This window comes from Amblyraja radiata, chromosome 1, assembly GCF_010909765.2.
Source record: "Amblyraja radiata isolate CabotCenter1 chromosome 1, sAmbRad1.1.pri, whole genome shotgun sequence".
In the NCBI taxonomy this organism is placed as follows: domain Eukaryota; kingdom Metazoa; phylum Chordata; class Chondrichthyes; order Rajiformes; family Rajidae; genus Amblyraja; species Amblyraja radiata.
The window spans coordinates 20516010-20532452 of record NC_045956.1 but is presented as its reverse complement, the minus strand read 5'-3'; the positions used below and the strand labels follow the sequence as shown (position 1 = coordinate 20532452).

Sequence of the window (16443 nt, the reverse complement as noted above, 5' to 3'; positions counted from 1 at the left end):
CGTGCAGGCAGGTGCTAAACAAAGCAATGTTATCACCTTTGGACTTTGGTCAATCTTTCTTATCGCAATGCAGTACCTCAGCTTCCATTAGCTCCCTGCATTAACAGTTAATCCACAAAACAAATGTAAACCTCATCCTATGTCACCTATAACAACTTGGGCTGCCTATGGTTTTTGTACTTCGCCTATTGTGCACAATAACAGGGAAGTCCCAACTTATTAGAAGTCTGACACCACATATTCAACTTGGGTAGCCTGCAACCCAATGTGTGAACATTGAATCTTTTCATTTCAGGTAACTCACAATACTTGACTTCCTTTCCCACTCCTGTTGTTCCACCCAAAGTGCCTTTCCTTTGTTCAGCTTTCCATTCCCTCTCTCCCTTTTATTTAGATTCATCCCCTCCCCCCATCTGCCATTGACCACATACTTAACAACGTGGGGTGTTGTTCTGCCTCGACCTATCTTTCCCATTCCCTCCCTCAATCTGTACATCATCCCTCTCAATTCTGGTGTGGTTGGGAGAAGAAATCATGGTGCTGCAAATGATGAAGGGTGAGAGGCAGATGAGAGTTCTATAATAGGGGAAATGAATCTATAAGGGAAGTAATTAAGGTCCATAATAGGAAGAAGAGCCATGCTCCTAATGTAAGACCAGGCTCTTTTTCACTAATCCGTATTGAACACTTGCATGCACCATAGAATTTTATGCAACTTGTAATTTACAATGTTTGATGTCAAAGTGCATGCCTAGTGGCCTTTATGCACCAGCTCATCATCCATACAGAACAGCCAGCAGCAATTAAAGCCTGCTAACCTCTGCTAAAAAACAGTACTTCAAGTACAAATTTCAGTTAAACCTGACATTGAAGAAAAGGACCAAAAATAGAAATAAAACTATCCTAAATATAAGAATGACATTTTAATGACAACATTATTGAACTCAAGACCCTCTGCCCTCGTAAACCTAGTTCTAATGCTTGAGGTTGTTCATTTACAGAGCTTGGTTCCTTATCTGCCATGTGGAATGGAAAAGGAATCCAACTCCTAATTGTCCACATTTTTCTGTTCTGAAGGGCCTCTATGTACACATTCTCAGTAACTGGACCAAATCAAGCAAGCTTTTGATCTGTCATTTGGTTTAGTGTTTAATTATTATACCATTTAATCTTAGTTAAGAAGTATTTTCAGTATGAGATTGAAGTGTTGTCTGAAAGGGTAATGAAAACTTTAGCTCACCAAATTGTGTGTTTATTCATGTGACCCATTATACATGTTCTCTACTTTAGAGTTATGGCATTGTTACGTTAGAAGAACTCTTAAAAATGTTTCTACAAAGGTTTAAAGTACCTTAGCTAATTTGTCAAATGTGGGAAGTTAAAAAGGACAGTGTCAGAATCAGGAAATTGAAATCTATTAGCAATTATAAGAAAGGCCTTTTGAAATCTCTGGAAAAATGTAATTGGCATGGTGGGGCACTCCATAGGAAAACCTGTTGCTGGCAAAATACTTGGAATATGTCTTATTACAGCTGACATAGTGTTTACTAACAGGGACAAATGACGGACCTCAAGTCAAAATCCTCTGAAGAAGTCTGAAGAGGGGTCTCGATCTGAAACGTCACCCATTCCTTCTCTCCAGAGATGCTGCCTGTCCTGCTGAGTTACTCCAGCCTTTTATGTCTAACGTCCATCCATGTATCTAATTATGCAAGATTATCTTGGCACGGTGGCACAGCGGCAGAGTTGCTGCCCTACAGCGCCAGAGACCCGGGTTCGATCCTGACTACGGGTGCTCTCTGCGTAGTGTTTGTACATTCTCCCCATGACCTACGTGAGTTTTCTCCAGGATCTCCAGTTTCCTCACATACTCCAAAGATGTACAGGTTTTCAGGTTAGTTGGCTTGGTATAATTGTAAATGATCCCTAGCGTGTGTAGGATACTGTTGATGTTCAGGGATTGCTGGTTGCGCTGTATCTCTAAACTAAACCAAGATGATATCATTGTCCAATCACTCACAATATGACATTAGCTGGTGAATGCAGTGTCACCAACATTCTATTACTTCCATTAACCTGACCTCTATATTGCTGCCTCACCACTCCAGCAACCCAGGTTCAATCCTAATTTCGGTGCTGTCTGTGTGGAGTTTGCATATCTCTCTGCTGATTGAGTGGGTTTCCTCAGTGCTCTGGTTGCTTCCCACATCCTGAAGACGTGCAACTTGGAGGGGAAGTTGGTTCTCTTATGAGCACATGCACAGGCACCTTTATATTCCATTGTCCATGCTTCTGCCCACTCACCCAGATTGCCAATGTCCCGTTGAAGCCTCTTTACAACCTCCTCCCTGCATACTAAATCCCACCTGGTTTAGTATCATTTGCAAACTTTGAAGAATGACTAATGGCCTTCTCAGCCAAAGTGATTATTTAAAAGGTGAATAGTTGTGATGCTGAAACCAGTCCTTGCTCTTCCCCACAGCTTGCCTACATGGGAACAATCCATTTTTCCTGCTCTTTGTATTCTTTCCGACAAACAATTCCCTGTCCTTTAGTCGATTATCCACTTCCATGTGCTCTAAACTTGTAGACCAACTTCACATGTGCAACTTATAAAAAGTATTTTAAAAATCCAAGTACATCACATCCACTGAGTCTAAAAGGAAAGTGCTGGAGGAATTCACCAAGTCAGGTCATGGAATGAAATTCAAGAGTGGGCAAGTAATGATCCCTATTATCTATTATTTTCACTGTATCTTTAAAGAACTCTCATAGATTGCTGAAACACGAGTTTCCTGTCATTAGTCCATGATGGCTCTGCACTATCCTATTGATCCTTTTGTCTTTTGTTATTACATTCTTCTGTTATTGTATTCTTCTAGATATATTTAAGCATTGTCCCCGCACTGATATCAGTTGAGCAGATACTGTAAGTAGTTCCTGTTTTCTCTCCCTTTCTTTCTTAAATGGTCACGTTTCACACCCTGCAATCCAAAGGAAATGTATTCCAGAATGTATCAAATTTTAGAAGATGATAATCAAAGCATTCACTACCTCCATAGACAACTTTTTCAAGACTCTAGGATGCAGGTGATCCATTAATCAGGATATATCAGCTGACAAGCGCACCAACAACACTGGTATGTTTGATGAATATTTATGTCCCTTTCTATTTTACTTTATTTCATTTTAAGCAGGCCAGGTTCTTGTTGCTAAATGCAGTGATCGGCTAACACGTTACATTAGCTGGATTAGTTCAATCCACTCTGGTAGGGCAGGCATCAACACACAAGAATGGATAAAACAACTTGCCACTTTGCAAATAATCAGCAGGAGGTGTGCCACACAACTACAATGCTACTTACTATGTTAAGGAGCATGAGTTAAAAGCGTACATTGACAATATGTGATTTAACTGCAAGCAAATCAGCTTGCATATCACTGTAGAAACTGGAAATGCACAGCCCAATTTCACGGTCCTTTGCTTTTATATTTCAATCATTTTGTAATAAAGACTTGCATACCATTTGCTTTCCTAATTGCCTGCAATAGCTGCATGCTTTCTGTGATTTGTAGATAAGGACGTACAGTTCTGAATAATTTTCTGACTGACATACACTACAAACCAACTGACTCACATGGCTATCTGGACTACACGTCTTCCCACCCTGCCCCCTGTAAAGACTCCATCCCCTACTCCCAACACCTCCGCCTACGCCGCATCTGCTCCCAGGATGAGACGTTCCACACCAGGGCATCGGAAATGTCCTCGTTCTTCAGGGAACGGGGATTCCCCTCCACCACCATAGATGAGGCTCGCACCAGGGTCTCATCCATACCCCGCAACACTGCTCTCTCTCCCCATCCCCGCACTCACAACAAGGGCAGAGTCCCCCTAGTCCTCACCTTTCACCCCACCAGCCGGCAAATACAACAAATAATCCTCCGCCATTTCCGCCACCTGCAACGTGACCCCACCACTCGCCACATCTTCCCATCTCCCCCTATGTCTGCCTTCCGCAAAGACCGCTCCCTCCACAACTCCCTTCTCAATTCTTCCCTTCCCTCCCGTACCACCCCCTCCCTGGGCACTTTCCGTTGCAACCGCAAGAAATGCAACACCTGTCCCTTCACCTCCCCCCTCGACTCCATTCAAGGACCCAAGCAGTCGTTCCAGGTGCGACAAAGGTTCACCTGTATCTCCTCCAACCTCATCTACTGCATCCGCTGCTCTAGATGTCAGCTGATTTACATCGGGGAGACGAAGCGGAGGTTGGGCGATCGTTTCGCCGAACACCTCCGCTCAGTCCGCAATAACCTACCTGAACTCCCGGTGGCTCAGCACTTCAACTCCCCCTCCCATTCCCAATCCGACCTCTCTGTCCTGGGTCTCCTCCATTGCCAGAGTGAGCAACACCGGAAATTGGAGGAACAGCACCTCATATTCCGCCTGGGTTGCTTGCGTCCGGATGACATGAACGTTGAATTCTTCCAGTTTTGCTAGCCCTTGCTGTCTCCTCCCCTTCCTTAACCCTCAAGCTGTCTCCTCCCATTCCCCCGCCCTCGGGCTCCTCCTCCTCCCTTTTTTCTTCCTTCTCCCCCCCACCCCCCATCAGTCTGAAGAAGAGTTTCGGCCCGAAACGTCGCCTGTTTCCTTCGCTCCATAGATGCTGCTGCACCCGCTGAGTTTCTCCAGCATTTTTGTGTACCTTCAGTTCTGAATAATTACTGCTCCCAGCCTTTCCCCATTTAAAAAGCATTCAACTGCTCTATATTTCTTATCAAAGATAACTCATACCTTTTTTGCGGTTGGTGGTTTTGTAGTAGGTACTGTATGTAATATTCATTGTTGTGAAATAATATAAATACTTGTCACATTGAGGTTTTCTTCTTCCCAACTTTGAAGATAGTTGTGCTTTACAAGTGTCAGCAGCTGTCTTATTCCTCTCCCTATAGAATGTTATTCGCATATGAGGTTTAAAATGATGGGGAAATATTTAATAGGGATCTGAGGGGTAACCTTTTTCATGTAAATGGTGGTCGATGGATGGAACGAGCTGCCAGAGGAGGTAGTTGAGGCAGGTACTATCACAACGTTTAAGAAACATTTAGACAGGTAGATGGATACCGCAGGTTTAGAGAGATTTGAGCCAAATGCAGACAGGTGGGACTAGTGTAGATGGGACATGTTGGCCAGTGTGGGCAAGTTGGGCCGAAGGGCCTGTTTCCACACTGTAGGACTATGACTATCAGTTTATAGCCACAATTGGCTGTGTTTGTTTAATCACATTAAACCTCTGGACTATAATTGACACTGGTGCACCTTCCATTGTTGGGCTGGGTTGGAAGATGCGAACAAAGAACAGAAGAAAATCAGGCTGTTCCTTCTCCGTTTCTACACTGTCCGGTAAAGTCTGTGGGGGTTAAGTATAATTCTGCTTGTGTGAAAGACATGTTGACATAAGTACAACTCAAAAACAGTGTAGATCTTGGTGCATAACCGTCATGAAAATTAATTCACTTGAAAAATAATTATTTCAGTGATAAGCCCTTGACCCATTCTGAGGGAGTAATAGGGCATATATTAGTACTAGTGATCTTGCTGATTGCTTCCTTTATCAAATATGAGTGAGCCATTTAGATGCACTATTTTCTTTCCTTCAAAATGATATAGTCGGGTCGATCTTGATTTGATGCTTGTGCATTTCCACTGCTGCAGGAACATGCTGCATGCATTAATTACTGCAAAATAATGATCTTCTGGTGACTGAGTGGTCTCCCTCTAATGCTTTGGTTTCCTCAAAGCACGTTGGTGGATAGATTAATTACCGCTTGTAAATTGCCCCTCATCTAACTGGGTGGTAGGAATGGTGGAGTGGTGGGGATGGGGGGATGGGGGTGGGGGGGTGGAAGTGAAAGTTGATGAGAATGTGAATTTAAAAATGGGATCATTGTAAATGAGCATTTGGTAGTCTGCATGGATGCCGACGACCAAATGGCCTGTTTCCATGCTGTGTGGCTCCAGTATTCTATACCTTGTATGAGGTTCTGACAAGAATAAGCTAAAACATGAATAACAAGAATCTCCACTGATGGGCAATAGATTCCTTAATTTATATAAAACAGAAATTTGGAATGCAAAGGCCATCCACTATCCCACTATGATAGAATTGTTACATCTTAATGGCAAGACTTATTCATCTAATGTATAAATTAAATATAGTATGTTACTGATCAACAAAATAAGGTATTAGCACGCAACTTGCAGAAATCATTTTCTACAGAGAAGACATAATTTCCTCCAATCAAAACTGACCTCATATTATGCATCAAGTTCAGGGGACACTTTTTGGGAGGAACATGACTACATATCTCATAGAGTCATAGAGTGATACATTGTAAAAACAGGCCCTTCGGCCCAACTTGCCCACACTGACCAACATGTCCCAGCTACACCAGTCCCACCTGCCAGCGTTTGGTCCATATCCCTCCGAACCTGTCCTATCCATGTACCTGTCTAACTTTCTTCAACGTTGGGATAGTCCCTGCCTCAACTACCTCCTCTGGCAGCTTGTTGCATACCCGCACCACCCTTTGTGTGAAAGTGTTACCCCTCAGATTCCTATTAAATCTTTTCCCCTTCACCTTATATCTATGTCCTCTGGTCCTCCATTCACCTACCCTGGGCAAGAGACTATATGCATCTATCACATCACTGGGCACCCCTCAGGAATGGTTACGATTTTGTGTAAAGGCAACGAGGAGGTCATTTAGTGAGAACAGGAGTGAACCAGTGATCCAACTCCATGCCTTGCCTCTCTTGCCTTCTTGCCTCTCCCCAAATATCAAACATTTATCAATCTTGGATTTAAAAATTACAATTCACCTATCTCCAAATTGAAATTCCCTCTTGGATGAGGAAGTGCTTCTAAACTTCATTCAATAGAATCGGCTCAAATCTTAATTATTTTGTTAATCTTGAATACACCAACCATCAAAGATAGTTCACCCCTAATCTATTATTTATTCTTAACATGCTGAAAAGGTTTCATTGTGTAGATAGAGACAAAGTGCTGGAATAACTCAGAGGGTCAGGCAGCATCCCTGGAGGAAAAGGACTGTTGGGGTCCCTGGACTGAGTTGAGGGAGGAGGTATAAGGACAGTACCTCCTGTGGTTGCAGGGGAAAGTTCCTGTGGAGGGAATGATTTGGGTGGGAAGGGGTGAGTGAATCAGCGATTTGCACAGGGAATGGTCTCTGTAGAAAGCAGAAAGTGGTGGAGATGGGAAGATGTGACTGTTGGTGGGATGCATTTGGAGGAGGCAAAATGGTCAGAGGATGATGTTTTGTATGCGACAGCTGATGGGGTAAAAGATGAGGACTAGGGGAACTCTGTCACTGTTTCGACTGGGAGGAGGGGGAGCAAAAGTGAATCTGCTGTAACTGCCTTTTGCAACCGCAACACCTGTCCTTATTTCCAACATTTTCCGTTTCTTTATAGATTTCCAGCACTTACATTTTTATTTCCTTTTTGAGCAAAATGCAAGGGCAGAGATTTAAGATGGACCGCAGGGACAATTTTTTCACTGTAGAAGCAGATACAATTATAACTTTTAAAAGACTCCTGGATAGGTATATGGATAGGAAAGGTTTAGAGGCCTTTGAACCAAATGTAGGCATATGGGACGTCCAAAATGTCAACTTGCACAGCAGGGACAATGGCCGAAGGGCCTGTTTCCATTCTGCATAGCTGTATTACTAAATTTTAAAATGTATACTTGGAAATCCATACCTTGCCATCACTTCTAAATGCATTCTACAGTTGAACCAATGGAATGAATTTCAGATGTGATGAATGAGTTACTCACCCAGGTTTACCTACAGCCTCGCCCAAGGCATTTACCACCATGAACAAGAGCACGCAGTGTATGGGAACACTGACACTGCAGGTACTCATCAAATTCACGCACCATCCTCTATCAATGCCGGTCAAAATTGTCAAATGTCTTCGCAAAGAGCATTACGAATAGTGCTTGCAGTAGTTCAGTGGATAGATTCCTACCAGGTTCCCAAAGGTAATTCGGGATGAATAATAAATGCCGGTCTTGTCAGCAATGTCTTCATCTCAAAAATAAATATTAAAGAGAAAGTTTAATGCTAATGATTAGGTTAATCTCCCAGGCATTGAAGCCCAGATAATTGCTCAGAACTTCACTGATTTTCAATGTTCCCATTGTGAAATGCAACAGCCATTTCCTGGTTATTTTGCACCAAAGATTTGGCCTGCCATCAGGCAGCCTTGCAAACCTGACACAATTTCCACCTCAGGGTTGTAGGGAGATGCCATCATTCTCCATGTGAGCGACTGCACCCCACAAAGAACAACCAAGACAAGAATCCCTATTAGCACCTTCCATCCCACTCCAATCCAATATGCTGGCAATTTGATTCCCCACATCACTCAATTCCATTGCACAAGGCCCAGTCTTCCTCCTATCTCCCCTGTTATATACTGGTCTTCTCCCAATCTTCCCATCACTTGAATATCCCACAAATACTAATCTTCTCCACACTTTCCCCTTTCTAAATCTGTTTCCGTACCAGTCATTATAAACACATTCCCAATTCAGTTGCTAAATATTATCAGAACTTCAACTCGTCTTTGGCCCAACTTTCACCATGAGAGTTCTGGAGCTAATGATCTGCTTAACCATAACATTACTTCCATATCCAATGCCCTATTTCCCATTAATCCAATAAACTGCGTCATCCTGTCTCCTATCCTAACAAAGTTCTGTTCTCTAATGTCGCAGGGACGCAGTCTAGAATACAAGCTAGACAATATATGGTGGAAAAGTAGCTCAGACATTCAATGTTAGATATGGTTGGAGTCTACATTAAGCATGATCATGCCTTGTTCTCACCTGCCAAACAGTTCATTAAGCTTGTCTGAGAATACAAAGATCTTTAATTTTGCTCTACACAAGTACTTCTCACTTCTCTTCATTACCTTCACTTTCACCAAGTAGGGGGTGGTCACAGACTCCTTTGTCGCTAAGTCATATGTTCTGGTCAGTTGCCTCAGCTACTTCCTTCCTATCCCGCAGGCCAACCTCTCAGGTTCGTCTGACCCCAAAGCTAAACTAACAACTCTCTTGTACATCTCCCATCTTTCCTCATGGCCTTTCATAGTTCTATTGTCTATCAGTCCTATTTCCTGTTTCCAAAATCCTGTTCCCAATTAGCTGGTGACAACCCAAACCTCTTCCTTACTTCTATGATAGCCAATACTGTGAAGGTCTCTCCCCTCAGTCATGATTCTCTTTTCTTTAAGTCCAGGGGGGATTAAGGTGACTTTTGAGGATGATTGTGATGATAGCGATTTTCTCCATCAACAAATCAATGTTTCAAATGCACAGCATGATACAATTTTTCTTGAGTATGCCTTGGTGATAGATCAGATACATGGAAAGTTCAAACTTCTGCATTCTTTAGACAGTCAGGCTGTGGCACTAGCTTTTGCAAGAGGATATTCTAAATATGATAAACTGATGATTAAAATTAATTTAATGATTTCCATTAGTTGCACTGTTAAGACCACATGCATATTCTCTAAATAAGAATTCATTTACTTACAGGTTCTAAAAGTGAATAGTAAATGCAGAAGCCTGGTTTTGATGCCAGATACTCATCAGATCGAAATCGTATCCTGACTTGGTTTGCCTTTGATATTTGTATTCCTGGAACTCCATTGGTACCACACCATCGTCCAAAAATGGTGCCATCACTTAAATCTTCAATTTCCACAAAATCAAACCTAAAGGACAGAAGTAGTTTTTAACAAAATTCATTTGGATGCAAATAAATCGTATCTGAATTCAGCAAAGTAAAGATCAATTGATTTTCAAACACACCACATCACGGGGCTTTGAAACTACTGCTGTGAAGTTGGCATACAAATGCTCAGATTGAATTCCTCTCCACTATTTTAAGTGAGGCATTTTGCCATTTAAATATTTAGCAATTCTGATTGATCGTCTCACCAAAGAATGAACCAGTCTGAGAAATCAAACCCATTTAACTTGAACTATGCAAATTGCTGAGTTGGGGAATAAAATATTCCAAATCATAGTTAAATTAAAACAGCATTATTTAAAGAAAAATCTTTAATATCCGTAATTTATAAAGTATTCATTATGAAAATTAGTAAATTCAGCAAAAAATACAGGAAAAATAAACAGGAATCATTTTACATATTTTTTCAAAACACAATAAATCATTTGTGATTTAAATAGTTTTGAATCTGGCACAAAATGCCATTAATCACTACTCGGCATGGGTCTGACATTTGTAAGCATTGGGCTGCAACAAATGCATGGTCCCAAAGATGATATCATTTGCATTCATGAACTGAAAATGAATGCCAGTAACTTTCTTCCCACCACTAGCTTTCAGAAAACTATCACTGCACGAGCCCATCACCAGCAATCCCAGACTACAGCTTCTCAACCTGTGGTGTTGCAACCATAGAGTCATGGAGCTATACAGCATGGAAAATGAGAAATATGAAGGTGAATGAGTGTGAACAGTGGCTTGCAGTCATAATCTCCACACGTGAAGATCAGGGTTTTGATCTCTGTCCCACCAGTGTTTGTATCGCAGAGCACAATACTGTCACACTGAGTTGTTGAGTTCAATGATTAGCAGAACATCTCATACCTCAGCAGCCCTTCATCCATATAATTATTTCCCTCTCCCCTGACCCTCAGTCGGAAAAAGGGTCTCGACCCATAACGTCACCCTTTCCTTCTCTCCAGAGTTGCTGCCTGTCCCGCTGAGATATTCCAGCATTTTGTGTCTATCTTAGTTGTATAAACCTCACTGCGTGACCTTGCAGAAACCTCCTGAATCACCAGCCAATCTCCAGAGGGCTCTGCAGCAGATGCAAGGTTTGTCCCAAAAGGCTGGGCAGCCCATTTAGATTGTCATATTGCAGTGAATGAAAATATGTTGCAAAGCATGGTTCCTTTTGAGTAGTCACAAGTTTCTAAGCAGACAATTTGACTTGACTTCACCAGACAATGCTCACAATGAGCACTGCATCATCCACTGCCTGCACGCCCCATGTCCAAAACTGTTGCTTGTATCACAAACAGAAGCGTGGAGTTGAATTTCTCAAACTGTGCAATTCTCAATTTAAACACATTTTTGTAAATTCCTCAAAAAGGCTTTGAAATTCAATAATAGTGCACGTAAAACACAGGATCATATGATGCAATTTCCCAGCAATTTTTTGACTATCCAAGGAAAATGTCATCTCTTTATTTTCTTTATCAAAATGTACAATCTTACACTTAATTAATTTAAAATGTATTTGCCTGTTCAGTGGTGCTTTGATCTGACCTCTCAACAGAAAGAACAGTTCATATGATATATTGTAATTTGATCAACCTTTCAAATTCGAAACCCAAATGGCCTTTTCAATTGACCTTTTCATAGCTTGCACTGTGCTTACATTCGAGAAAAAATCTTCACAATCCCTACAGACCTATCCATGCACAAAACATTGAGTACCATTGTCCAACTCCCTCTAACAGCTGGCTATAACTGCTCTACAAATGAAACAAAAATGGTTTCCATTCTAAAAATTTACAGACGTTGATAGTGGAAAAAAGAGTGGCCGCAGAATCTTTAATTGGAAATATAATTTGAGAATTAATCCACAATAAAATGTGGATGATTTGAATTTAATAGCGACGTTTTTAGAGCAATACCCTTTTGTTTATAACAGCTTTTTACGAGGCAGGTGTAATAAAACAATGCTCCCTCTGCTGGTTGTAAAGGTTTCTGGCAAACTTCATTCCAACTCCATATTTTCATAACTCTGTAAAACAAGTTTGTTCATGACCGAATGATAGTAGTACTTTAGCTGGGTACAAAAGAACAATAATCATCGACCTTGAAAGGCCCATAGCATAGAATTTTACGGCAAAACGGATCATCCCTGCCATGAATGAAACTACTTGGGTTATTCCACAGGGTCAACAATCAGAGGTTACCATTTCTCAAATGCACCTCAATAGAATTCCTAAATGTGATGGGGGTGGGAGTGAGGGAGAAGGTGACATTGTTTCTGTCTCACAATTTCAGGCAATGAGATCCAACCCCATACTACTACTTAGATAAAACAAATACTCAGCTTGTCTCATATGAAATACTGAGCTCTCAGTTATTTCCTGTTCTCACGTGGTAAGAGTTGAAAAGGTTGATGGCTGGCTTTTGTAATGGTGGGAGAATCTCAGGAGCAACTTGAGATGGATCAGCCATTCTATATTTCTGGATGAACATGGTTACAAATTTTTGTGTCCTTGCTTTGCCAGTTCGGCAGATCATTATTATGTACACACGGCCATGTACTCCTGCTGTGCCCTATTGATCACCTTGTTGAACCAAAGTTGGTATCCCGCCTTCATGATAATGGTAGAGTGAAGGCTATGTTCAGGGCTGCCAACATTGGGTGAGAGTTGGGAGTGAGAAATTTGTGAGAGACCAAGCCCGGGGGAGCATTGCGACTGGGGGGGGGGGGGGGGGGGGGGGGGGGGGGGGGGAGGAGGGTGCCCCCTCCCATTGGTCCCATTGGTACGGAATATTTGCATTTTTCAGCTTGAAATTGTGCAATATGGTGCATACTGTAGCGAGTCTTATAACTTACACTTGAATGCAATATATATGCTTTAAATTGAATTGGAGCGTTTTTGAAAGGGGGGAGGGAGGCTGTGCGATCACTGATCACTGGCCTTGGGGGTACCCGGTGAGGGAGTGGAGCATCCGAGTGGGGAGAGGGTGTGGAAGAAGGGTAGGAACTTTTTGAAATTTGATGTATTAAAATCATGTTTTAGTGCACTGTAGTAGTATGATTTCAATGTTTTTTGTATGAAGTATTTTTAAGAGGTAACTTTTTTAAGGGGTAACTTTATCCACACAAAGGGTGATGGGTGTATGGAACAAGCTGCCAGAGGAGGTAGTTGAAGCAGGGACCATCCCAACATTTAAGAAAAACTTAGACTGATACATGAATAGGACAGGTTTGGAGGTATGGACCAAAAGCAGGTGGCGTAGCTGGGACATGTTGGCGGGTGTGGGCAAGTTGCGCCTAAGGGCCTGTTTTCACACTGTATCACTCTATGACTACATTATACCTCCACCATGCACGAATGCTTCAAAATCAAGTGATCGAGTTTTATTGCCATATACTCAAGCATAGAAACATAGAAAATAGGTGCAGGAATAGGCCATTCGGCCCTTCGAGCCAGCACTGCCATTCAATATGATCATGGCTATTCATCTAAAATCAGTATCTCTTTCCTGTTTTTTCCCCATATCCCTTGATGTCGTTAGCCCCAAGAACTAAATGTAACTCTCTCTTGAAAACATCCAGTGAATTGGCCTGCACTGCCTTCTGTGACAGAGAATTCCACAGATTCACAACTCTCTACGTAAAGAAAGTTTGTTCTCATCTCAGTCCTAACGCCCCCCCCCCCTTTATTCATAAACTGTGACCCATGGTTCTGAACGCCCCCAACATCGGGAACATTTTTCCTGCAGTTACAGTAAGTGAAAATCTAGCAGGCAAGCAGGATGCTTTCTCCAACCACCCCCATTTGAAGTCCACTTCCTTCCACCGTTTCTACCCAGTGCTTGGTACTTACTTCCAGCAGCCACTGGTTGTCCTCCAGGATGCACCGAGCCGCAGCCTGATCCATGCCGGTCACCTGGGCAAATTCGGCACAGAGACTCTCTCCCCCCTCTCTTCCGCTCTCTCTCCTCTCAACCCCCCTCTCTCTCTCTCCCCCTTTATCTCTCTGTCTCTCCTCTCACCCCCTCTCTCTCCCCTGTCTCCCCCTCTCACTTTCTCCCCTTCCCTCTCTTCTCTCTCCCCCGTCTCTCTCTCCCCCCTCACTTCCCCCCTCTCTTTCCCCCCTCTCTCCCTCCCACCTTACTCTTCCCCCTCTCTCTTGTCCCCTCTCTCCCCTCTCTCTCCCCCCTCTCCTCTCTCTCCCCTCTCTTTCCCCTAACTCTCTCTCCCCCTCTCCCCCCCTTCTCTCCTCTCTCTCCCTCTCGCTTCCCCCAACCTCTTTCTCCCTCCCTCTCTATCTCCCTCTCTCTCCCTCTCCACACACTCTCCACTCTCTCTTTCCCCTCTCTCTCTGTCTCTCCTCTCACCTCTCTCTCTTCCCCCTCTCTCTTCCCCATTTCTCCCTCCTACCTCACTCTTCCCCTTGCCCTCTCTCCCCTCTCTTTCTCCTCTGTCTATCTCTTTTTCTTTGCCCCCCTATCTCTCTCTTTCCCCCATTTCTCTTTCCCCCTCTCCCCCTCTTCCCCCTCTCTCTTTTACCACCCCTCTCTCTTCCCATTCTCTCCTACCCTCTCCTCCCTCTCCACACCCCTCTCTCTTCCCTCTTTCTTCTCTCTCTCACTTCCCACCCCTTCTCCCACCTCACTCTCCCCCCTCTCTCCCCTCTCTCTCCCTTCTCCCCCCCCTCTCCCTCTTCTCTCTCCATTCACTGCGCCTCTGTCTCTCCCCTCTCCCCCCCCCCTCTCTCTCTCTCCCTCCACTGTCTCCCTGTCTCCTTCCCCCTCTCTCTCTCCACCTCCCTTTGAGAGTCTGTCCCTTCGGCACAGAGACTCTCATGGCAGCGGCAGCGGAGCAACGCTTCCGATGCCTCCGACGCCCGGGACATGCACTGTCCGGAGCGCTCCATGGCCAGAGCTGCAGCGAGCGACACGCCGGCCCCGGCAAACACTCGTCCGTCCCGGCTCCCCGCATCTGTTCCGGCCGCTGGTTCTGCTCCCATCCCTCCCGCAGCCTCTGCTCTCCAACACCCGCGGACCATGCAGGTTATCCGAGTTTTGAAATTTTCGTTGATCACAAAATTTCTCACCACTGAGCGGGAGAAATTTCTGATGAGCGTGAGGGCGTGAGAGTTTGCTTGAGGGCGTGAGTCTCACGCTCAAAGCGTGAGAGTTGGCAGCCCTGCTATGTTGGGCCAGGAAGTTATGGATAATGTGAAATACACTTCTGTTGCTACTCTTGGCCCAGAATACACCAAGAAAACCCGGTATTGAAGTGCCAGATCTGTTCTGATTTTCCTCATATAGTTTAAAGAATATGCAATATAACTAACTGTAAAAGGAATCTCATTTGGTTCCTTTGGATCCCTTGGAAATTTGATTGGAGAATATCCTCCCTGAAAATATGAGACTTCAGATCAAAAAGGACTTTGCTGTGTTCATTATCAATATTACCAGACACATGTATCTGCAACAGATAGATCGTTGAGAATGAGGTTAAGTAGATTTATCCCACCACTTTCTGTAAACCTTGCTTGGTACCAATGTTCTTCAGGTCAGTGGTGGTTCTACTAGGTCAATCTGGGTGATCAATGTAGACAGACAGACAGACAGACAGACAGACAGACAGACAGACAGACAGACAGACAGACAGACAGACAGACAGACAGACAGACAGACAGACACACACACCCACACACACACACATACTTATGTGCTCTTGCTGCTCTCAAACTTATTCCTTGCCTACCAAAGGACAGGAGGAGGTTATTAGGAGGGGGTTCCTTTGCCATGTGTTTGACCTGATGTCGGGAGACTTAATGGGGTTTGGAATTAATATGTCAAATTCCCACGTCCACTCCATCCCAGATATACAACACTGTGCTGCTACATGTGGTGGCCTTATCCTTTCAGTGGGATAGGATAATTTAGGGATTATGAAGAAGTTTTGGATGTTGGCAGTAGGCAATGATTCTGCGAGTATGCCTATATCAGACTATTGCCTGACTAGTATGTGGAATATCTCTCTTAGTTTGGCTAACAAACTTTTGATGTTTGTGAGGAGGACTTTGAATGTCAATTGGACTAGAGGTGACACGTCTGAAATTAATGCTTTGGTTGATGTCTGGCCATCCTCCTGGTTTTACTTTGATGTGCTTAAATATAGTAGCATGGTACAATGCAATCTCTTACTAGGTCATTTCAAAAGGCATTTCTCAATGAACCACATTATTGAGTGTCTGGAATTACACACAGGCCAGGCTGGAAAGGGTGGTAAAGTTGTTCTTCCGTAAAGAATTTATGTGAATCAAAGGTTTTTTTCAACATTGCAGTAATTTCATTGATGCTATTAATGGAACTGATTTTATTCTAGATTAATGAATTCAAACAAATTTAAACCCCTAACTGATGTTGTGAGACTTAAACTCATTATTACTCTAGCCCAGGGGTGGGGAACCTTTTCATGTTGGAATGCCACATCAAGCTAGCTGTAATCTAATAAAGCCGCATCCAAGAAACTTTAACTAGATATGCTTCAAAATGCACATTATTTTGTTAAAATAGCCCTCATGACTTACTAATGTTTTAATT

At 43.2% G+C, this 16443-nt stretch overlaps 1 protein-coding gene across 1 annotated transcript in view; it reads right to left on the bottom strand.

Annotated features, from left to right (window-relative positions):
- pdgfc (platelet derived growth factor C) overlaps positions 1-10739 on the bottom strand; it is a 116163-nt gene extending 105424 nt beyond the window's left edge. The window contains exons 1-2 of the mRNA XM_033029474.1: positions 10720-10739; positions 9637-9817 (exon numbers count right to left, since the gene is read on the bottom strand). Coding sequence (XP_032885365.1) covers positions 9637-9817; positions 10720-10739 — 201 coding nt within the window. The remainder of the gene's footprint in view (positions 1-9636; positions 9818-10719) is intronic.
- Positions 10740-16443: the final 5704 nt, after the last annotated feature.